Source organism: Parasteatoda tepidariorum, chromosome 8 (genome assembly GCF_043381705.1).
Source record: "Parasteatoda tepidariorum isolate YZ-2023 chromosome 8, CAS_Ptep_4.0, whole genome shotgun sequence".
NCBI classification, from domain to species: Eukaryota; Metazoa; Arthropoda; class Arachnida; order Araneae; family Theridiidae; genus Parasteatoda; species Parasteatoda tepidariorum.
The window spans coordinates 53,338,419-53,363,720 of NC_092211.1; the positions used below are offsets into that span (position 1 = coordinate 53,338,419).

The 25,302-nt window shown below is 31.5% G+C and overlaps 1 protein-coding gene across 1 annotated transcript in view; it reads right to left on the bottom strand.

Moving 5' to 3' along the window:
• The window catches only part of LOC107446265 (Muscle-specific protein 300 kDa), a 306,020-nt gene that overhangs the window by 89,980 nt on the left and 190,738 nt on the right, over positions 1 to 25,302 (bottom strand). Inside the window, exons 65-80 of the mRNA XM_071184003.1 lie at positions 24,921 to 25,244; positions 23,733 to 23,882; positions 23,480 to 23,644; positions 21,939 to 22,265; positions 19,895 to 20,047; positions 19,644 to 19,808; positions 17,470 to 17,650; positions 17,211 to 17,359; positions 15,177 to 15,329; positions 13,683 to 13,847; positions 13,408 to 13,578; positions 10,817 to 10,990; positions 9,296 to 9,424; positions 9,044 to 9,208; positions 7,193 to 7,519; positions 829 to 5,964 (exon numbers count right to left, since the gene is read on the bottom strand). Coding sequence (XP_071040104.1) covers positions 829 to 5,964; positions 7,193 to 7,519; positions 9,044 to 9,208; positions 9,296 to 9,424; positions 10,817 to 10,990; positions 13,408 to 13,578; positions 13,683 to 13,847; positions 15,177 to 15,329; positions 17,211 to 17,359; positions 17,470 to 17,650; positions 19,644 to 19,808; positions 19,895 to 20,047; positions 21,939 to 22,265; positions 23,480 to 23,644; positions 23,733 to 23,882; positions 24,921 to 25,244 — 8,034 coding nt within the window. The remainder of the gene's footprint in view (positions 1 to 828; positions 5,965 to 7,192; positions 7,520 to 9,043; positions 9,209 to 9,295; positions 9,425 to 10,816; positions 10,991 to 13,407; positions 13,579 to 13,682; positions 13,848 to 15,176; positions 15,330 to 17,210; positions 17,360 to 17,469; positions 17,651 to 19,643; positions 19,809 to 19,894; positions 20,048 to 21,938; positions 22,266 to 23,479; positions 23,645 to 23,732; positions 23,883 to 24,920; positions 25,245 to 25,302) is intronic.

A 25,302-nucleotide genomic window follows, 5' to 3' on the forward strand; every position in this document is an offset into this window, starting at 1 on the left:
ATCGCGCGTTCCCACACAAAGCAAGGGAAATATGTCCTGCTCTTAATTAAATGCATAGTTGAGCCAAAAATAGATTTAAGAACAGGATGTGGCTTTTAAAAGTGTGAGAAAGTATTTCAAATAGAATAATTAATTAGGAATAAAGTAGGAGTTGTTTTATAGCAAAGAAACTAACATAAAAAGATTAATAGAAGCTTTTTATGTTACATATATATATATATATTTATTTATTTGTGTATGAACTAATTTATTTATTTGGCAGAGAAAATAGAACTAATAAACCTGGAAAACACAACATTTGTCGCAAATAGTCTCGATTTATGATGATTTATGACATCTAAACTATGTAAAACACAGTTGATTAAATTTCTATTTAATATGGTAGAAATAAAATTGAAGCAGTATGCGATTTCTTCAAGAAAAAAATTCGACGAGTTTTCCAGAAAAAGTTTCTTAGGTTTATAATCAATGCTTAATGTATCTTGGTGTTTAAATTATAAGATTTCGTCATATATCTTTATGTTTTGCTTGGTTTATATGATATCAAGAAACTTTAGAGTTCACTTTTTTTCTAATTTAAAAATAATGCAAATCACACAGACAAGACTTAATTTTGCAGGAAGAAAATGTTTCAGAACTTTAATGTTAATCTTCGGAAATACGAAGAAGTTTTTTTTTTAATAAATTTTTTACGACGAATAGAGATAACGAATTTTATAGCATTTATCATACTAAGTTTTCATCATATCCAATAATAATTCGGAAAGAAAAGCACTCTGCATTTTTTTGGGGGTAACCTTTAAAATCCACAGAAATGGAAATACATACCTTATGTTTATTTATTTCCTTCTGAACACTTTGAGAAGAAAGATTCAACATCGGCTGAGATTGCAAACTGGCAACACCATTCCTCATTTGCTCCAAAATACAATCTAATTCCTGTACGCATTTCTTTTGTTCTGCAATGAGATGCTCATGCTCGGTTTTCAGATTAACTACAGTCCTTTTCAAATCGTTAAGCCTTTTCTTTAACTGTTGCAGTTCTTCCATAATTTTATTGCAATCACTAGCTGTACCTTCTTTTGCAATCTGATCCCCTTTGTCACTAGCTTTGATATGCTGAGCTTCACATTGCGATATATCCTCAAACACACTTTGGTATTTTGTAAGCTTTTCATCAGGTGGAATACTGTCGTCATTAATTCGAGTTACAGTCTCGCTACAGTTTGAGATTGTTTCATTGATCTCTTTAATAAGGTTGTGATACTGTTCTCTGTTTGCATAGGACTGTCTTGTTTTTACAAGTTTGTCAAAGACTTCTTGCATCAATTCCTCATATTTAGATATCAAGGTATTGAATTGATCAACATAACTTGGAACTGGCTGTATGCTTTGCAACCTATCTTTGAGATCTTGTATTCTATGAAAAATAGATTCATAATTTTGTAAAACAGTTTCTATGTCCGATAAAGATAACCCAAGAGGTTTATTTAAATCTTGAACTTCCATTTTTATCTCTTCGAATCTTCTTGAGCTTTCTTCAAGCTGTTGCTTTTGCTCTTTCTGAAGGTAAATCGCTTCGTCAATTAACAATAATCGTTCTTGCAAGGCTTCCTCCAACCGTCTATGCTTTTCCTTAAGGGTCTTCGTTTTATTCTGAAGATTTATTTTGTCTGCATTTCTCATCTTCTTTTCGACTACTTCAGATATGTGTTGGAACTTTTTGATCTCCTCTATAACTTCTTTACTTTCCTCTACTAAAGACTTGTAAGTTTCTTTCTGTTCCTCTATAACTTCTAAATAGGCATCCAAACGCAAATTACTTGATACTATTGTCTCTACCTTTGTTAACCAGGATTGAATGGTTTCTAAGGACTCATTGAATTGTTTTTGCTTCTCAATCATCTTATTGATTTCATCTATTTGTTTCTCTAAAAGTTTTTTCAGATGGTTTAATTGCCTCTTAACGTCATCAAGAAGGGATTTTAAGCAAACTTGATCTTCACCGTTACATAAATCTTCTAAATCAGAAGCTGATTTATAAAGATTTGAGATCTCACTTTCTTCATACTTCTTTATTATTGTTTCTTCTAACGTAAAAAGAGATTTTGTTTCCAAAAGTTCTTCCGATTTACCCGAGAACCATTCCATTCTATTTACGCTCTGTTCTTTTTCCCTAATCCATTGCTTAATTTCATTCAATTCTTTCTCAAACTGAGAGCATTTGGATAGATGAGAGTTCACTTTTTCCAATTCAGACTCTATAAGTTTACATAATTCTTCGAACTTGGTCTTCATACTTTGCACATCTTGAAGCAAAACTTCAGTCTCTTTCTGGTCTACACTAGTGCACAGATTTTCCACTTTCTTTTCACACGATTGCATGACAATCTCTTTATTCTGTGTTTCTCTTTGAATAGATTTCACTTCTTGCACGGTGTTCTCAATGGTAATCTTCTGAAATCCAGGTTTTGGTAATGTCTTCATTTGCAGTTTTTTCTCATTAATCCATTCTAGAATGGAAGCAAGTTCTTCACGCAATTTGCTTTTATTTGTCTCAACAAGCTCGATGCTTTCTATTTTACGTAAGCACTTATTTCTGAGATCATCTAAGCGCTTCTCGATGGCAAAGATTTTGTTGTAAATATCTGATTGACTTTCCGAAGACAATTCATTGCTCAAGCTATCGGTCATACTTTTCAGTTTTGTAATCAGCAAATCAACCAGTTTCAGATCTTCAGAACATTGATGTAATAATTGCTTCTTTTGAGAAGAGGCTATTTTTTGATTTTCAATATTACCAATTTTTTCATCAGATAGTTTTATCTGATTTTCAACTTCAACGAAAATAACTTTCATTTCTTCAATAGCTAATTTCTGAGATATATACTTGTTCATTAACCTATCTACTTGAGCAGAGAGATTCTTTAATTTCTCTTTTAAGATTCCAATATTGGAAACCTCTTTGAATTTTCCTTTTCTTTTTTCAACGCTATCTATATCGGATTCCTTTTCGGTGATTTGAATTTTAATCTCTTCGATCTCATGCAGCCTGTTGCTTAAAGACTCTACACTGAAAGAAATGGGGTTGGCTTCGAGGGATTTAATGAAACATTCTTTCTCTTCAATCCATTTTTCAATTTCTAGTTTAAGTTTATTAATACGCTCCCAGTCGCTTATCAGGCCTTCCAAAGAAAGTGAAAATGCCTTTAACTGCTCAATATAGTCCTGCAACTGAATTTTAATTTGCATTTCTTTCTCAGGTAGTGATGAGGCAAATCCAACATCTGGACTTGACGGTCGACTAATTGAGGAAGTGGCTTCTACACACCCTTGTATTGCATTTTGAAGCTGTTCTCTACCATCTAGAAGTTTATTTAAAATCTTTTTCGAAGTTTCATACCTGTCAACAGCTTCATGTGAGGAATACTTCAATGGGTCTAAACCAGAACTTATAAAAGGCCTTGCTTCGCCTAAAAGTTTTTCACAAAGTAATAGACTATCCTCATAAATTTTAAACTTATTCAATGCGTCATCAAGCTGAGCTTGAATACTTTCTGCTGTAGCTAAAAGAGAATCATAGCTGTCTTGAACATTGCTAATTTGCTGTTCGATTTGATTAACTATTTTCGTATTATAGTTCTTATATTCATCTTTAATGGTGTTGCCTTTTTCTTTCAAACTATCAATTGAAGATTGATAGTTCTGGATTTCTTGAAGAATGATTCTATGTTTCGCACTTTGTTCTCGAGTTTTCACCAGGTTCGATATTTGTAAAGAATGGTGGGACATTAAATTATAAGACATTTGGAGAAGCCATTTTTCAATTTCTTGAAGATCTTGATTGTAAGACTGCAGGTTAGAATATTCGTTTTGAAGCTGTTCTAGCAAATATTTTGATTTTTTTAATACTGCCTCAAAGTGTTCAGATATTTCAGCAATCTTTACCTTTTCAAAATCCTCACCCGTTTTTAAAGATAGTTCATTTGATTCGTTTGTTAAATCTTTTAAGGCAGACCTGTGATTTTCAATATCTGTTATAATTTGCTTAAAATTTTCCACCTTAGTCCTTATTTCAACGATTTCCCCATTGGTTATAATTTTTTCTGGCACTTTTAATTCTACGCTAGACAGCCAGTCCTTGAATTTAGCCTTATTTTGCGATAGTTCTTGAAGCCTAGACAATATGGAGGACAGCAAAGCAGTATGTTCAGTCACGCTTGTAGCAAATTCAGAATAGTTTTGCTTCATTTCGTCTATTTTAGATTTGATAGTGACTTGAGCTGTTTCAGGTAAAATGCACATAACCTTATTACCGCAATCGCATGAAGCAGAGAGTAGTCTTTGCCCTTCTGGAAGGTTAGAGTTCAAGGATTTAAAATTTTTAAGCCTGTTTTCAAGAGCTTCTTGATCACCTTTAATATCACAATTGCTATCGAAAACAGCTTTATTGTGATCATACCACTGGGTAAACTCATTACAAGCCTCTTTAAAATCCCCTTGATTAAGGATGTATTTTTCAAGTTTTGTTATTGTATCTGAAACTATCGAATTTAAACTGGCATATTCTCCACTCAACGATAGAACCTCATCACGACACGGAGTAAAAGAACTTACTTCAACTAAAGTTTCACACACTGCATTAAGAGAGTCTGCATCATGTTTGTGCTCTTTTATCAAATTTTGTGTTTCTTTTAGTTTCTGAAGTCTCTCGGCATCAGAAATTTCTGGATTGGACTCGATGTAAGGTTTAACTTCATTCTGAGTGTCTGTAACCCAGGTTCGGAATTCAGATAGAGCTGCTTCATATTGAGACCAAATATCATGACAACGCTTCAAACCTGATTCCAAATCATTTACCAAAATATTTAAAGATTCTAGATTTGAGTTCAAGAGTTCAAGTTCTGATTGGATTCTATCTCTTCCAATATAACCCAAGTTATTTCCCGCACTTTCCCCATACTCATTTGCTTTTTTCACTAATACTTCACCTTCCTCAAAAGATTCTTTTAGTTTTTCGAATTCAGATAGTTTTTCAAGAATCATTGAGACGCTACCGGCTTGTAACCCGATGTTGTGAAGGTTCAATTTTGTTTCACGCAACCAAGTTTCAGCGGTATTATAGATGATTTTGTATTCTTCAAGCTCTTCAATTTCTTTTTGCAATTGTGTTGTACAAGATTGAGATATCAGTAAAAAGTTATTGTACCTTTCCAGTAAACTTTCTATCTCGTCCTTCATATTAGGATGATTAACAGCATCTCCCTGCAAGCGCTTTGCTGTTGGCTCATGAGCTTGTACATCCTTAAAAATTGTGCTATATTTCTCTAATATAGATTTTTTTTCAATGAGTGAATTAAGTTCTTGTTTACCAGTAGCTTCTATCTCACTTTCAATTTCATCCAGCCAAACTTTAAATTGTCGTAAAGTCTTGTTGAATTCTCCTACCATAGCTAGTCTTTCAGTCAGTTCAGCTTGAACTTGTGAAATGTCTTTCAACAAGGCTTCAAAATCAGCTTTCAAGTTATCAGCATCTTCTTTAATGCTACCCGTACCACTTGGATCAGTATTTAATATTACTTTTTCTGTCAATTCCATGGTGTACCTTATTTTGTTTTGAGCTTGTTCCATGCTATTCGACAGTGCTTTTAAGCTGCTCAGTTTCGCATTAATTTCGTCAACACTACTTGATGGTCGATTGCAATCATTCAATCTTTCTCGTGAGACATCTATCAATTCGATGCATTCGCTGTACATGCATTGTTGCTGTTGGTGCTCTTGGAAGTGATGCTCTAATTGATGCATGACTTCCTTTGAGAATGACACAAGTGATCCATATTTTCTTGAAAGCTGAGTAAATGCATTTGAGATACTCGAGTCGGAATAAGTTTCTAAAAGCAGTTGAGCTCTCATGTTTAGTTTGTCAAATTCACCCTGGTAATCAAATATGGTTTGTAGATGGTCCTGTAAACAAAATTTCCTGTTAGCGTCTTAGTTATGTAGAACATATTTTAATTAAAAAAATTTACAATGACAACATAAATATCAGGTGATTAAGCATAATTTCATATTATTTTCATTTAAAACTTAAGAGTCGAGCTGCAAAAATAATAATTAAACATCAAATTGAAAAATTATTAAATAAAGCATTAAGTTATATTTTCTGAGAGCATATAAATAAATAGTACAAATAATATCACTAATAATATTTGTTTCAGAATCGTAAGATTTTTAAACTAACACGAAGAATTTAGTTACATTAAAAGTCGTCATGAAGAGTAAATATCTTATCCTGAGAGGGAATGATTAAGAGACTATGGCCAACAAAAGAGATGCCAGGAAGAAAGTTCTTGAAAAGACTAGGGCCTACCCTGGACTGTCATGCCATTGAAGAAGAAAAATACACTTATGTGTACAAAGTGGATCAAATAGAGACCAGAAAGAAGGTAAAATGCCAATTCAGCTTTATCAATGTTAGTTACTGGTATCAGCTGAAGAAAACAAAGCATGCTGGTAATACTAATAATGAAATTAATAATATAGAGATTCTGTCAGAAAATTTGACTTATATATTTAAAACTTTTCCTTTTCACCTTAACAATGCTCCCTGATAAGGCCAATTTTGTACTGGGCTGTATTTATTTGCTTTGCTTTGTATACCATGTTCACACAATCGATTATGATTATCACAGATTACCATATTCACACAATCGAAATATGGGAAAACTATATGAATCAGCGACACTGTAATTGTGAAAAATAGTTTAGCTTACTATACGGTGAAAATCCTTAAAATCCTATTTTATTTGCTGATTAAGTCGTCCAGATTGCTTATTGCACACCTGGCTCATAAACCTTTCTGACCATGGTGGTTACCTTGTTAGTTGCCTAAATAAGGTAACTTTCTTCCTCTGAAGAACTAATAAAGAACGGTATGACTCGGAATTGCGAAAACTTTATTAAAATGAGGAATTTTTTCTAAATAAAAAAATGCTGGCCACCATTAAAAAAATATATCAAGAAAAATTTTTTTTTTTTCAATTTTCAAAGGCTTTCCATATTTACACAGTCGAAACGCGGAAAACTGTATGAATCAGCAACACTATAATTGTAAAAAATAGTTTAGCTAACTATACGGTGAAAATCATAAAAAATCTTATTTTGTTTGCCAGATTGCTTTAGTGAAGTTTACCTGAAATTCTTGCAATTTGGCTCGCTTTGAAAGCAGGTCAAGTTGAGGCTTAGCATAAGACTGAACAAGTGGTTCCATTTTCAAAAGCCACTCAGAACATTTTGTATATTGTTCATCATATTCGTTCCATTTAACAACTCCAACGTCCAAGGAAATTTTGATCTCGTTAATATTCTCTTTCAGTAATTCATATTCCTCTTGAAGCTTAGCCAACTCATCATCAATCATAATTTTTTCCTCTTCGTCCACACTTGCTTTTGCGATTTCTCCAAGTCTTGCAGCATTTCTAAGTTTTTCAAGTCCTTCATCCAATTCAGATTGTAAAATCTAGACAAAATAAAAAAATTTCAATCATTAAGCATAAGCATCATTAAGCATTTCAATCATAAGTTTTTAAAAATCATTAAGCATAAGTGAATCATTATTTAATAAGCATAATTGAAGCAAGAATACAACACAGTTGTTAGTTCATATGATTATGTTTGGTTTTTGAATATTTTGGATCTGTCGATTTGTTTCTGCTATTCGCAGTCTTAATTAACATTAAAGGATCCAAACTTTTGATCGCTGTTTTGACAAAAGTATTGGACTCATATTTTCCACGTTGCGGCTACATCAAGGGTCCAGAATTTAAATCTGTCAAAAGAAAATGCATGTTGACTCATAAAAATACATTTTTGTGTCTGATTTCGTAACTTAAAATACCGTTTGCACAATATTTGGACCTCGAGTTAATATATTTGGTTAATATATTTTTAAGTTTAAAACCTCGAGTTATTTAGATCGACTATTAGTACGTCGAATTCTGACCGTTACGCCAAAAGTTATTAAGAAGTTCTCTTTTTTATTTTTTTCACGGAAACTTTAATATAATTATGAACATCTTAAAACCAGCATCTCATATAATAAATCCTTCATCTATGCTCTACATAACACAGTTGCTTCTGAGAAACCTTTGACGCAGAATTTTAATTCAACATTTTTTGATTATTTTGTATTAATTTAGGTCAAAATAAGGGGGAAATATTATATTTAGCATTTTAATAATTTATGGTTACATGATATACAGTATGCAACACCAGTATTTTTTTTCTGCGTTAAAGGCAAAATCTTCCAAACACAATTCACTTCTAAACAATAGTTTTTCAAATTTGCACTTGCTTGCAGTTATTTAGATCAAAGAGAAACAATTAATTCTTTATTGAAATTTCTTTAAATTTACAAAATTAATTATAAATACATTTTTGAACATGAATGAAAAAAAAATTCTAAACTACTTTTTTTGAATTTTGTATTTCAGTACAAACATAATTCCGATAATCTAACACATTTTATTACTATTAGACTGTTTTTTATTATTAAAAAATATCAAATTATGTATTCGCTTTTGATTAGAAAGCCAGAAAAAATGTTTAAAACGGACACCGGTATTCCATCTGCGTCAAAAAATTAATCTGGGACATACCTATGAAAAATGCGAGATGCTTTGTCCCTTAAAATGGATTTTTTGAAAATAAATTTTAACAAAATTAAGAAAAACAATGATTTTTCAATTTTTTTCAAAGTTTTATGATTATTTTTTAGTTCTAATTTAATAAAATAAAGTAAAATTTAATTTATTATTATTTATTTTAATTTTAAATATGCTTTCTTAAATGAAAAGATGTATAAATACTTATTTGAATACTTATTGAAATATTTGAATAAATAAAAAATATATGAGAAAATTTTTTTATCTAGGGGCCCCAAAAATTTGAATGGCCTAGGGCCCCGGAGTACGATTAATCCGGCCCTGTTTGAGAATTCCTTCTTAAAGAAACGTAGCATTCCATGAAGATCGAAATGAATTACCTTTATTTTGCTCGTTTTGTCTTTCAGCACATCTCGATCTCCAGATGGTGCTGCACATTTACTCATTTTTTCTCTCGATGTATTCAACCATTTTGAAACGTCCAAGCAGGAGTCCAGAAATTGCTGAATAATAGCCATTACGTTTTTCTCTTTATCTCTGAAATTCTAAACGTAAAAAAGAAAGTTGAATTACAGTAATATATTGCGAAACAGTAAAAATTCCACACTCATTGAATGCAATTCCATCAATACCTTCGCTTCTTGTACAAGCTCTTGATATTTTTGCTGGATAGCTGGTGTGATTCCTTGCTGGAGTTGTTCGGCCTTTGCGTTGACGGATTCTATCATTGGTTCAAAGGATTCCACATCTTGAACGATACTCTGAAAATAGTTTAGAAATTCAATATATGTTAATTAAATTAAGAAGTTAAAATTTTATTATAATTGTTTAAACTACTTAACATTTATGCTCCTAGGAGTTAATCAAATATTAAGTAAGCAGAATGCGTAATTGTGGTGATCTATACCTTTATGCGTGGTGGTTAGTTGTTAGTTTATACTGAGGCCTAATTCATTCTGCGAAAAAGTGTTAATATTTGAACGACATTGTATTTAAATGTGAAAGCGACATGATAATCAAATTTAGTCTTTTCTTTTGCTTAAATAAACTCCATAACGTTTTGCCTGATTCTGATAATGATTTTATTTGTTTTCACTTAATCTTAGTTTTTGATTTTAAATCTATGACATTTTTATTTTATTTCTGATAAGGATTCTAGAAACCTTTATTAAGAGCTGTACACATTGAACACTCTATGTGGACATAAATTTCGATAATTATAATTTTTATTTTTTAACGAATATGAAATTCGACTTTTTGCTTAATCAAAATGTTTATTAAATCTTGAAAAACAGATAAAATTCTCATTGTACTTGAAACGTTTTTATGGACCTAATGCATATGTGGAACTGCCAACAGCCATATTCTTTGCAAAATATTTTAAAGAGTGACAGACAGTCAAAAACTAAAGTGTTCAGAATTTTTGGTTCATTTGCCAACATTTTTAAAGCCACACCACGAAAGAAGTGGCTTTTTACACTGGTGTTAGAGAATTAGCAGACGTGGTCGATTATCTCTAGAACTACAGGACCGATTTTAATGAAATTCGATATGTACATACATTGATATAATACAAAACAAATAACAATTCAACAATTGTAATGCACACGCATGATCATGAGTAACACTCGTTGGAGTCGAAAGGTATGAAACAGCGGTTACAGAATGAAAAAAAATGGGTTAATCAATGGGTAATGGCGTGATTTCATACTTGAAATAAGGCTGTTTATAATTTTCTGTGGCAATTGGCCTGAATTGCCCTGTGGTCCCATTGATTAACCCATTTTTTTGTTTATTCTGCAACCGCTGTTTCATACCTTCCGACTCCAACGAGTGTTACGCATGATCATGCGGGTGTATTAAAATTGTTGAATTGTTATTTGTTTTGTATTATATCAATGTATGTACATATCGAATTTCATTGAAATCGGTCCTGTAGTTCTAGAGATAATCGACCACGTCTGCAAATTCTCTTAACTTCTTACACCAGTGTATATGAACATTCGAATCATTAACTTGTAGTGATGTGGGACATTATATGCTAAAATATAAATGTTGCTATCACTAGAAGAAATTTTTCTACATAGAAAAGAAAATTGGCATCCCCTGCATATGGCATAAGTTTGACAAACGAAAAAGAAAGTTTTAATTACATCTGCTTTTCTCAGTTTTGCTCGTCTTTGGTTCACATTCTCCTTAGTGACAGATGGAACACTGATCTGTTGCACTTCAGATAGTTTCTTGGTATGTTCGTCGATCCATTTAACCAATTTCGCTTCTGATGACGTGTAGTCTGCCCATTGCAGTAAAGCAGTTTCCATCGATACCTGAAAATAAATATGAAAACATTTAGAGATAATTACCCATATTTTCCTAGAATCAAAATACTTAATACTCGGACATAAAACTTAATTTCAGCAACAAAACCGAACAAATGGTTTTTATCCCATGCATGATGATCAAAACTAAAAGTTTCCTCAGAACTGTCATTCATGTTACTTTTTATTTGGTAATTTTAACCTTTTAATATCCATGCCGTTTACCAAATAGAATAGTAATAGACTGTTTACATTTCTAGAGTTTATTTAAAAGGGCGGTTTATTCATAGGAATTAGGAGACGAGTAATTATTGATTTTCCTATTGTATTTATTGATCAGAAAAAAATGAGCATTAATAATTATTCAAGTGTTTTAAAAATACTTAACTTAGACAGATCAAGCTATGGTGCGGTGCTTGCTGCATGCCTCTTTTATGTGGATAATGGGATTTAATTATTTTGAAAGTGATTATGATTTTGAAACTTTTAACTACCTCAACTTTTTTTCCATCCTAAAATGATTTTGAAACTTTTGTGTTTTGATTCTAGATGCATCGAAGTCAGACTGAAACACTGATTGTTTTGTTTTAGTCTATAAACAACGTAGGGTGTTCCTTTTAAAATCTTTGTCAAGAATCTTTCGAGGGAGGAACTAAAATTACAATTTAAACCAATAAAAAACAAATGCCAACGAAATGTAACCAATCCGAACAGAGGAAGACAGGATTGTAAACAGCAAAACCTTTTGCTCTATGGAAGAAACAGAGAAAAAGTGGTAATCAGGCAATCAAACTGAATTGATGTTTTTCATTCCATGTTCATCATTGGTGAATTGGTAGATTTCGATAAAGTTACTATTTCGTCATAATTACCTATTTATTTAAGACCCCTATTATGTATGATACCGTCAATGAATAAAATTTAAAATTTATTATACCTGTCACAGGGAGATGATAAAAATGGAGATTTCATCAAATACCTAAATGTCTCAGGGAGATGAACAAATCCCTAGGGTAGATGATCAATTCACATAAGATGCTAAGACTCGAAGGGGTGATTTCCCCAAAGAAAATAACGCGTTTGATCAAATCCCTTAACAGTTTAATGAAAGATGAAACAATATGGTTTAGATTTTATGGAATGTAAGTGATCATCTAACATTAATAATTCCAGATCTAATTTAGATCTAAAAGAAACATCATTATATTCATCATTGAAATTTCTTTAACTTAACAAAATTATTGATAAATATTTGATTATGAAGGAAAAAACAATGCCAACTACTTTTTTTTATTTTTGGATTTTTTTTATTTTAGTACAAATATAATTCCGATAATCTGACAGATTTTTTGGTAACCTTTAGAGTGTTTTTTATAGTTAAAAATACCAAAATATATTTTGATTAGAGAGCCAGAAAAAAGTATATGAAAGAAAGACCAGTGTCCCATCTGTGGCAAAGAGTTAATGTTATGCATAAAAATTATAAAATGGGTAATTTTTCGATGATGATGCGTTTTGAACTATCTACACGCATTCTAAAAAAGACAGTTACGATTGGTCACTTGCACTTCAAGAAGAAAATCATTGATACCCACGCATGTGATCTATGATCATTTATAATCAAAATTGTGTGTTAAAGTTGAGCTAAGTGTCTCCACAGAAGTTAGAATGTTAATTAACGTCACGTTAATTAAATGCAATACTGTACGCACGTTAAATTTGATGAAATAGAATTCTTTCTAGTCTTTTACTTAGCTTAGATTTATTATTTGTTTACGTATTTTATTGTAACCGTGATATATTTTTGCTTTGTGTACCTGGCAATGCATAACTATTAGGGGGACCAGAAAGTAATGTCGTTTCGGTACATTAAATATTCGATAATTCGTTAGTCTTAAAAACCAATTAATTTTTTCCGATCCATTTCGATTCATTTTCGATCCGACATTGAAAGGTTGTTGCTAACGAGGGTGAATACGTTATTGATTAAAATTAAAATCTTCATAACAAATATCAAATGCACCGAAACGACATTACTTTCCGGTCCACCTAATAGTTTATGTTCCAAATGGCTTCATGCCTGTCTTTGTGCTAAGTATGAAGTATATAGACAAAGAATTGAATCTTGGTGAAAGAATCTTTGTGTAAGAAACTGTGTTAAACTCTGTGTCAAACTGTGTTTTGACTGTGTTAGTTAAGGGAATTGGTACTTGATGAGCTTGACTTACTCGAAATAGAATGGAAAGAACAGCTGTTAACGCAAACAAAGCCACGTTTCAACAACCAATCAGGATTGAGATACCCACACTACGTAACTTGCAGGCCTCCCATTGTTAAAAGTTTCAGAGACGACAAAAAAAAATCAAGAATATTGGGATTTTAACTCAGGAATTTAGGGTCTCAAAAGTGATGATAATAACTCTCACCTTTGCTTCAGAGATACTCAGTAGCAGTCTGTCCCACCGTGACTGTAACTCGTGAATTTCTCCAGCAATTATATCTTTTCCAGGCTGATTTGAAGATCGTGACACTTTCTCTGAGGCAACAATAGTACTTTGAACTAAAGACAAACCGTCATCTTGCCTTCTACTCATTGCCTATGAAGCAAAAGTTGGAAGAAAAAAAAACTCGTAAGTGATATTTAAAGTTTATAAAAAAATAAATACTGATCACTGTATTAAAGAAAGAAAACGCTACTAACTTGGATTTCATTAAGTTTCTTCTCGAGATCTGCTTTCGATCCTTCTCCCAGAGCAATTCGTTTTATTTTAGTGTCATAGGTTTCAATCCAGTTGATAGCTTCATCAAATTTTTCCTTGTAAGTTCTGTGCAGTTCGTAATTATTGTACGCTTTATCATTCACATCCTAAAATGAAAATATATACTGTTTGTAACAACTTTCAACAGTAGTTATCAATAGTTAAGCACACTTTGAGACACGATGGCTCAGGGGATAGAGCGTTCGCCTTCCAATGAGGTGAACCGGGTTCGAACTAATGATGGCTGGTCGATACGACTTCCGCATCCGACTTGCAACGACTACAGTGCTGACGTGAAATATCCTCAGTGATAGACATATCATGGGTTAGAATCACCTTGACGTCAGGCTAACCGTGGGAGGTTCTCGTGGTTTGCCCCTCCATGTAACGCAAATGAGGGCAAGTCCCGTCAAAAAAGTCCTCCACGAAAGTAAATTTCTCTCAATATTTGATCCAGGAGCTCCCTTATCTTCTGTATTGGGTTCGAAATTACAAGGCTACGGAGTTGAACATTAGTAGTAGTAAATCCCCTGATGCCCCCTGATGGTTAAGCTTTGATAAGTAGTAGTAAACCCAAAATTGTGTCCGCTGTTCAACGACGGTTATAAGAAAGGAAAATAGTTATGTACAGAGGGAATATTTTTTTAATACTGAAGAAAGGCATTTTAAAAGTAAAGCAAATTTTTATTCATTTATTTAATTCTTCAACCGTCAGTTCTGACACATTTCACAGTGTTTTACTTTTCAACTAGCCTATTTCCAAGTAGGTAAAGCTAACTTTTCTCTGGTAGTCAAAAAATAATATGACAAGAACAAATTAACAGATTTATAACGCGAATGACTGGTTCGGTACTATAAAAACGTACCTTTGTTAGTTAATGAATTCGACTTCTGCCACACCATACGTCACACCCGTTTATAGGGCGGATCCATTCTTACATCCATTCGTTCATCCACAGATCGTATTTTTGACCTGAATCAGAGAACGATGGATCTCCAATCCAGTACCCCCAGAGGTATTGATTTGTTATGGGAACACGGATGACTTTTGCGACTCGACAGATTTAACGTGCATCAGTCACTTTACTACACGGGGAGTCTTCGGTCGGCGGGGTTCGAACCCACGAACTCTCGCACTTGGGTCCAGCGCCCTACCGACCAGACTATCTGTCCTAGCGGTTCAATCGGTTCTATTACTTAACAAACTCTGCTTGTGTATATTTGAAAAAGGAAAAACTACTTCGGAGAACCGGATTTTTAATTATATTCAGAGCAAAGATATAAAACCCCATGAGGGAAATATTTACGTTTTGACTTTAAGCTCGGTTAACAGTTATTTCAGCTACGTCGCAAAATTATAATTTGACTAGTTGTCCATTGATCTAACACCATGTAAAGGAGGTTAAGGAACTGAAAATATAAAAACCCTTTAATACCTTTGCAAGATTTCTAATGACTTGAAAACGAGAATTGATGATTGTTAGTTGGTTTCTCATGTAAGTATCCAAGTGCGAAGTGAGAAGACCTTGAGCTAAAGTACTCAGTTTTTCCACCGATTCTCTACCTTTTTCCAACTCATCAACTATACCCTGATATGAAAAAGAATAAAGTCAAACACTTTGATTAAGTAATTATGTGTATGATATAAGTAACATATTTTTAGAAACGAATTTCAAATGTTGGTACGATAGATGAGATTTTTGCAACACGTTGAGCGCCATGCTAATTTTACATGGCTTGCCCATCTGGCCACGGAAAATTAACAACAAACTAAATTTGCAACTATTAGACTGATTTTGCTATTTTTTTAGACGGTTTATATCTTTTTTAGACGGTTTAGACATATCTGACAAAAGTGATGAATTATATAAGCCTACGAATTATGTAGAAATAGTGGTAGATCTACTACAATCTACTAAATTGAATTTTTTAAACCAAGAATCCCAATAATTAAGTAGATTTGTAATAAATTTTCTGCAATTCCATAAAAGAGTGTAAATTTTATAGTTCTATATCATGTTATACGCTGTCAGCCAGCTGTTTTTCGCTGCCTATGTGAAAGGTCAGTGTCAGCAAGCTGTGGCAGACGCAGCCTAAATGCAATATCAGTGTCAGCTACCGGTGGTTGACGCAGCCTAAATGTAATTTCAGTGTCAGCCACCGGTGGCTGACGCGGCCTAAATGGAAAGTCCAGTGTCAGCCACCGATTGCTGACGCGGCGCTCAACGTGTTAAATATAAAATATTAGTTCTTCGAAGTCAAATAATTCACAATCTATGTAGTTTATTTACATACCAGTAGTTTATTTTAAAAATAAATTGTGTTAAATATAAAATGAACACGTGTTCGATGAAACAAACACAATATTAGATCTTTTTTGAGAAATGAGATTAGTAATGCTTGCATTTAGGTTTCGCAAATATACTATAATTATAAATAACTGGTATTAAAAACTATAACTGCAATAGATAGACAAGGAAATGAAATAACAAATTTTAAGTTAACGTTGTGCTTAAAGCTATAAATGTCAAAGTTAGTAAGGTGGGTAAATAAATTTTTTAATGTACAAAAAAATATAATAATAGATTGATTGAAAGTGTAATTTAATGTCTTTCCAGTTGTGGCTAAGGTGCACTAAACGTATGATTAAAAAAAGGAATTAAAGCTATTCAAGGTAATAGGAGCAAGAAACTATAAAGAAACAATAAGAAACTATAACAGACACTGAAAAAAAAAGTAGAAGTAAAAAGAGACAAAAAAAGAAAAAGAAAGGTCACTAGAGCATATGTGAAACCCATATTAATCATAAATCTGCTCAAGAAAAAAGATTGAAAGTGTTTATTTATTTATTTTCTTTATTATTATTACTTTTTTTGTAGATTTAGATTATTTCTGACAACACAAGTTAACTCCTTTCACACTGGTTACACAATGTTCACGCATATATTGGCAGATTCAGGATTATTAAAAAAATTACCTGATGATAGTTTTTTCATAGTATAAATTACGTGAAACTAGAAAGGATATTGCATTAGTTCTTTAGATTCTATTGTAAGAGTATTGCACGTATTGTAATTCTATTGTACGGGAGAAAATATATGTTGCATTCTGGTTAATTATTCTGATATAAATTATTCTGGGAAATTCTGATAAATGAAGTTATTCGTATGATTTATCTAGGATCACAAAGCAAACCTGAGATGTCAAATAATATAATACCTTGCAATATTGATAACTAAAAAATTTACCAGATGATAGTTTTTTCATAGTATGAATTACGTGAAACTAGGAAGGATATTGCATTACTTCTTTAGATTCAATTGTAAAAGATATGTACGGGAGAAAATATATGTTACATTCTGATAAATTATTCTGATATAAATTATTCTGATAAATTCTGATAAATTAAGTTATTCGTATGATTTATCTGTAAGCACAAAGCAAACTTGAGATATCAAATAATATAACACCTTGCAATATTTGAACATCGCTTGTTTTTCATCTAGTGTAGATTTCAACATAGTTTTTTGAGTTTTGACGTCAGATTCCATCACTTGCAGCCATTCTCCAACCTTTTCATATTCTTCTTTAAACTCTCGTAGTTGTATACAAATGTTATCTAAAGTGAAAAACAATTTTTTATTAAAAGGTCTGCTATTTATATTTCTTTTTCTAAGTTGCTGAACATCAGGAATAATAGGCTCAAAAATAACAAAAGCTAAGGCATACCTAGTTCTTCTTTAAGATCGGTAATTTCAACGAACAGGTTCTGAAAATCCGATTTCAAATTATTTATATCAGATGTAATCACTTTCTTTCCACTTTCAGAACTTCCATTTGCAGCTATTTCGCCACTCTGTACTACAGAATCCACTTTTATTTGTCCCTGTGATTTCTTTGCAAGAAGCTCCTACAAAAACACGAAATGTTAATAAATCATTTCTTTTTATTTTAATATTAAAATTCTAAAACAAAATTCACGATACAAATGGATATCAAAATCAATGTGGGGAAACAGCACCGAATCAGTAGTTCAAATTTTGAACTACTGATTTGGTGCTGTTTCCCAATTATCGTTGGCTTTTTACTTTTTATGTTCATATAAAAACATTTCAAAAGCGTTTTTGTAAACCAAATAGACGCATTGTTTTAGATAGTTTTGAACTTCAAAACTATCTAGCTTCAAGAAGAAGACCTCCCATACCGACACATGTGACGTATGAAGTCAGTTTGAATCTTAATTTAGGATAAGTTACTTCAATACAGAACCGTATCGCACTTCAAATTAGATGAAATATAATTCTCTCTCGTCTACTTCCTCTACTTATTATTTGTTTACGTATTTTTTGTGACAGTGATATATTTTTGTTTTGTATACCTGGCAACTTCGATGCATAATTAGTTTCACTTGATTTCGTGCCTGTCTTTGTGTTAAGTCTCTGTGTAAATATATAGTGAAAGAATTGAAATATATGAGAAAGAATCCGTGTGAAAGAATTTAGAATGTGTCATTTAGGAGAATTGACACTTGACAGGCTTGGTTTACTCAAAATAATATGCAAAGAACAGTTGCTAACATAAACAAATGCTACGTTTTCACAACCAATCAGGATCGAGATACCCACACTACGTCACTTGCAGGTATCCCATTAAAATTTTAAAAAAATTAGTCCCGTTTAGGCAAAATTAATAGAGAAAAAACGTTTGATTATGGATAATTTTGGTTAGCGTTTGAGCAATAGCATCATTTTCATTGCTGAATGGTATTGATTTTCGTAATTCTTTATTTTGGATTGCGTGAATTTCTAAAAACGTGTTTTGCTTTTTCTAATAACGTTTAGTCACCAGGAAAGGTAAGAAGTAAGAAAAAAATAATGCAATTATTTTAGCTTTTTTAATTGTGGTGGTATATCCCTTTCATATTTGAGTATGATTGCGTTGTAACGAACACAGGGGTTCGTTTTGATTAGAGATGAATAAAACAGCCTTTAAGACACCAAAAATTTATCGTCGGAAGCTCTTAAAATACAGTTATTTCTAGTACTCAACTACAGCTTAAATAATGACGTAGTTGAAGAAAACAACCGCTTTGAAACCTCAGACGTTTCAATAATCTCGCAAATAGGACCACTATTGCAATCTCATGCAAACTAATAATCTTACTGTTCGGACCACTATATAGGCTAGGCGATGAACTAATGGCTATTTCTTTTATTACTGCATCATACGGCATGAATTACTTTTAAATCCGATAATAGGAATTGATAAAATAGTTGTCATGCCATAGAGGATATAAAAAATCTACCTTTACTATTAGTAATCTAGATTACTTTTCCTCTATATATTGGATTGAATATATTTTACAATATTAACCTCATCAGCCATGGTGGCTACCGGTCTTAGACCGGTCTTCAACAAATTCCGCCCCCGGCTCGCATCAACCAGAGTGCTGACGTAAAATATTTTCAGAGGTAGACGGATCATGGATTAGAGTCCCCTTGCCATCAGGCTAACAGTTGGAGTTTTCCGGAGCTTTCATCTCCGTGAAAGGCAAATGTGGGTTAGTTCCATCAAAACGTCTTCCAAGAAGGCAAATTTCTCCCAATATTTGAACCAGGAGTTCTATTGTCTTCAAGTTCTTAAAACTAGTAGTTCTTAAAACTACAAGGCTACTCAGTTGAACAGTAGTAGTCGTAAACCCTAAATTGGATAGATTGTTCAACGAGGGTTATAAAATAAAATTAAATATTTACCTCAAAATTTTGCGGAATTTCTTACAGAGTAAGTTTTTAATAAAAATTTTTTTTTCCTCCAATGCTGCCAATTACGGATACGTTTGAAAACACTGCCAAAATAAACTGAAGAAAGAATTTTTATAACTACATGGCTTGGGAAATACATACCTCTAAAACAGAAGCACTGGATTCTAAATTTAACCTGTCGCTTAAAGATCGAGTAACCGGAGGAATTTTTTCTCTTATGTGTCTCATCCAGGAAATCAAACCATCACAGTTATTCCTAAATGCCAGATGCTGCTTGTAATTCTGATCATTTTGAAGTATCTGTGCCTAAATGAATATTTGATTGAGCAAAAAGTAACATTGTGCAACAGCGATTGGCATCGAAAACGCATACAATAAATCAAACAACTTACATTGCATGTTTCTGATAAAGCGTGGAATTTATGAATGACGTCCATCGCTTGGGAAGTATACACACATTGAGGGCCTCTGTCAATTATTTCTTCTGTTTTTCTATTCAGACTGTCCACTTCCATTTTTTCTTGCTGTATTTTATGCTGCAGGGACTGTAAAGGAATATTAACATATTATCTTTTAGTATATGTCATTGTTGATGAAATGGCATAGCATAGTAGTTAACGCAGAATAAACAAAGTATGCAGGTTATTTAATTACAATTAAAGTTTCTAAACTAAGGATTTTGATCTTTTTTCAATAGGAAACATTTTAAAATAAAATTCCAAGAACAATGTATCCTTAAATTTTTTTTTTAAATTTTAAGAGACCTTTTCCATCTTTATCTAGGGTTTTAGGTTTAGTTTTTTATTTGCATTTTACAGACTTTTGTTTTGTTCTTAACCAACTTGTGACCTTTTGTTGATATGGTATTGTTCAGCAGCACAATACCTTAAAATAACGGAAAATAAAGGATTTGTTTATTAGATTAGGAGAAATAGATCTTGACAGTTTTTTTGAACTTTTATGGATTTTCGCTTAAAACATTAAAGCAATAAAGTTTAGTAATTTGAAACTACACTTTTTAGAATTTTAAAAATTTAGTTTTATTACAGTTTAAATTGATGAACACCGATACCGGTAATCCTAAAAAATATTTTAAAGCAAAAAACGGACAACTATTTACATTTTAACAACTTTTTTAAAAAAATTGCTGATTGCAGTTCTGTGCTGGTATAATTTGCAAGAAAAAATGAATGGAGAATCTAAAATACAGTACGCTTTTATATCTCAAATTCTGTTTGACTAAAGGCCTTGCATTTTACAGGATTTGAAAGATACTGCTGAATGAAGTAAACATCCACCATCAGTTCATTTTTGAAAATGAAATTTAAAAAAGAGAATAAAAGAATATTCAGAATTTTCTCTTTCCATCTACATCCCTTCGACAGGTGAGTTCGGTCAGAAGAAGGAAAACCTCTTAAATTAAAAAAAAAAAAGATATCTAATAAGAAATTACACCATTTACAAGTAAGAAAATGCAAGTAAGTAAGAAAGTAAATGAATAAATGAAAGTAAAGAATTAGTAAATGAAAGAGACTAAAGAAGTTAATATAATTACATGAAGTGACAACACGCCAACAACATTTGTTTTGATGTTGGGGCAATTCTTCATAGGAGCGATTGTAATAGTGATGGAGTATTGGTACGAATATCGTTTATTGCAGGTTAAGTTTATATTATAACTAAATTAAGCGTGAGTTGAGTGTGTTGTTATTGTGCATAGTGTGCCTCATAATCCCAGGCTTTCATGTCTTACAGCCTATTAAAGGATTTTTATGAAAATTCATTTACATTATTTAGAGTATTCGTAATTCACTATACCAGTGACATTTTTCTAGATGTTGTTGGGAAATATTTATCGATAAAACTTGACTTAATGTGCAATGACTGATTTTTAATTTATCACAGAAGTGATTATCATAGACAAGGAATATCCAGAAAAAATATTATTGTTAAATATTAATAGGTATTAAATGGTGATAGAATAAGTCTGTAGTTTCAGTCCCTAAGCTAACCTAGGTTTATACCAATGACACATTTCCGAAATGGTCGATGACGTGAAAAAGTAATTTTAAAAAATGGTAGCAGATAAAAAAAAAATGATTTGCTGCATTCTGTTAAGGAAACTAGAACATTGATAATTTTGCTTTCAAACGACGAAGCTGCTGCAATTGGTACTTATTTATAAATGTTTTTTAATGGTATTTCAGAAGCACCATCTGTTTAAGATAAATGTTAAAAAATTTGAAATTTTGCGAAAAGAAAATTCTTATTTCACAACAAACGATAAATTTATAAACTTATAAATTTAATAATATAACTTAGAACCAAATGACAATGTTCGTATAAAGTGATTATAATTTGTGCAACATAATGCGGTACTAAAAACAAGCCATTCCAAATACATATTATTTATAATTTTATAGGCTTTTTTTTTACCTTTACTTTATCTAATTGGCACTTTTTCTCTGACAACGATGATTGAGGCTTCTTGGCCTCTTCTAAAGTGTCTTCAATATTGCTCGTAAACTTAGACACTTGTTTAATGGCATGAAGGAATTCAGCCCATTGGTGTATACAATCTTCAAGTGTTACTTTGACACTAGATGATGATAAATACAAATTGGAAAGCTCTTCTTGGAGTGATTGGATGGCTTCATTGATTGAGGAATGACCAAGTGGAGCAGTTGAAGACAAGACAGCTTGAGCTTTATCAGTAATACTTTGGAATTTGGATGATAAAGCTTCCTTTTCACACAAGATATCCTATTGAAAAACAATTAGAATCATGCTTTAATTATAGAACAAAATAAATAAATCAATTAAAATAAAAAATTTAATAATCTGAAATCAACAAGAGATGACTTTTAGTGATTGCTAATTTTCAGATTGCCAAAGTTCAGAGGTCCGCATACATTTATTTTTTAATAGTTTTATATAATTCATCTTTTTAAAATATTTTTAAAAATATTTTAAAATATTTTTTTAAAAATATCATCTTTTTAAAATTATTATAAGATTGTAGATATCCATTTAAATTAATTTTTTTAATAGACTCATGGTTTTTGAAACAAAATTAATATCAAATATCGAAAAAATGTGTTATAAAATTAATTAAGCTAGCTTGAAATCCTATTATTTTTTTAAATCTATTTTCTATAAAGAAAACCAAATTGTCCTTAATGAAGAAAATAATACAAAAAATATTTTTAACAAAATTACTTAAAAAACTGAGAAAAAATATAAAAAACGCATAAATTTGATAAGACATGCAATTTTTTTTCTTTGGGTATCTTTGCAAACATTTTAAATGGTTCAGTTTAGAATTTATTTTTATATTTTTTTCCATAAAAGATTTAACGAAATGTAATCCAAATAGAATCTTCAGCTTAAAAATCCAAGAAGTGATGAGTCTTATAGAGTGTTTTAAATTAAAGAAACGAAAGTCCATGATTAAAATTTATCCAATTTTTTAGTAATAAAAACATAATATCTTTAAAAGATTTTCATGAAATAAGCACAGAACGTTCCCCATTCCCTACTTTGTATATATTTTTATAATCCTTATCAAAATTAAGTAAAAAAAATAACGATAGAGGTATTAATCTAAATAGAGAAAAACTAAGACGTAATTTTAACTTAAAGAAAGAAAGAAAACGAGATTAATCATCAAAACCTGTTATGCTCATTTTTTTAAATAACTCATAGGTTAATTATAAATAACTCATAGGTGAATTATACAATCAAACTGGTTTATAAATAACTCATAAGTTAATTATACAATCAAACTGGTTTTTGATGCTTTTAGTTTCGCCTTAATCAAAAGTAATTCATTAAATTCTGTTCACAGTTTTGTTTATCGTAGCATAAATAGAGACCTTCAATGTGACTTTCATGTTTAAAAAGAAATAAAAAAAAGCTACTTTAAGGTATTTACGGTACACTAAGTACAGTTAGAGTAAAATAAAAAATAGAAATACCTGAACAATTTTCAACTTTTCATGAAGATCGTCTAAAGTTCCTTCGGGTGACTTGCATTTATCTAATTTGCATTTTATGTCACTCAAAGTATTCTGAAATTCAGAAACTTGGTTCAAAAATTCCTGGTGATCCATGACGTACTGGTTCCATTTAGCATAAGTATCCTGGTATTAAAAATAATTTATGGTTTCAGTTCTTTTAGTTCCTTTTAATGTACAGAACTTGACATTTTAAAGTGAAAAAAAAACTTACTCTGGCCTTAGAAACAAGGTTCTGATAACTGATGCCCAATTCGTTGAGTTTGCTCATGCGTCGTTTACTAGGACCCTTTTGAAGTTGTTGCATTTTATCAGTCAGAGCGTCGATTTCTAATTCCTTCTCTCTAATATCACCTTGATGTTTCTGTCAGAAGAAAAGTAAACTATTTTAGAATTTTGTTCGGGTTATGCTGTAAATTTTTTTAATGTTCACCAATGTATTAATTGAAACTTGCAACACTATTTCTATTTTCCCAAACTTCCAAAAAGAGATCTTTCTGAAAATTTTAGGAGCAATGATGCACAATGTTAGGCATTGTGTTCCTTGCATCTGTTCCACTCCATAATGACCACACACACACACACGCACGCACGCACGCACACACATTGTATTATGATATATATATATATTATGATGCTTCTTAATCTTTATAATGTATTTGACTAGTGCAAAAAACATGATTTCGGACAAAATTATCGAAATTGAGTTTATTATACATTAAGAATCCCTGTACTCTTTGCTTTCTAAAAATACTTTACTTTTGCTAATTCAATTATTTACAATGTTATAGCAGTTTTTATGCAAGATGATAACAGTGGATAGACTAATGACTTTAAGTCCTGAAATGCGTTTAAATCAAAATCAGATTTTTTTTCTCATTTTGTACCACTTTAAACACGTTATCTAATGTTGTTTCAAAAGTAATTGTCTGCAACTTTTCGCGAGTGCTTATGATTATAGAACACATGTTTTGAACTACATATTCTGACTAAGTGAAAAAATATAGCTTCATTTTTATGCATGTTTCTCCCCCGCAAAAACAAGTGCATCTCAGTAGTTTATGCACTTGTTTTTAAGATACTAATTCAAAACATAGTTGATAGCTTTCTGAATAAAATCCTCTAATGATTATTTATTTCGGGTGATAGAAATTGCTTACAGTGTTTAGCGTATGAATAATTATTAAAAGTTTTATTAAAGTTACAAAACAAATAAAATATTAGTCAGTCACAAATAAATTAAACAAAAAATCGTTCGATGACTACTTATTTTTTGCAATAAAATTCCTAATTGAAAAGTGAAATAAATTATTTCGAGAACCGAAGATAAATGAAAAGGATGACAGTTATTTAACTTATAATTAAAATTTAATAACATTAAGATACATTTTAAAGCACGTACTTTCAATTTATCCAACTGATTTCTCTTATCCGGCAAATTTTCCTTCAAACAAATACTCTGCAAGGAATTTTCGATATCTTTCATCCAAGCGTTCACTTCGCCGACGCGTTCTTCATAATCAGACCATTGCTTCATTAAATCATCCAAGAATTCAGCTGTTGACTTCGCTGAGAGTTCGGTCGAGTTAAACAACTCTTGAAGACTATTCAATTCATTTGACAGTTTCACTTGTCCATCTTGTTGCGTAGATGCCATAACGCTTTGCAGAGATTCCGCTAGTTTAGCCAGTTTTGGCTTCTCGGCTGAAAAACTGTTAACTATGTTCTAAATAGAAGAGAAAAAATTAACACATAAAATATTGGGACATAATCAGGAATCTTTA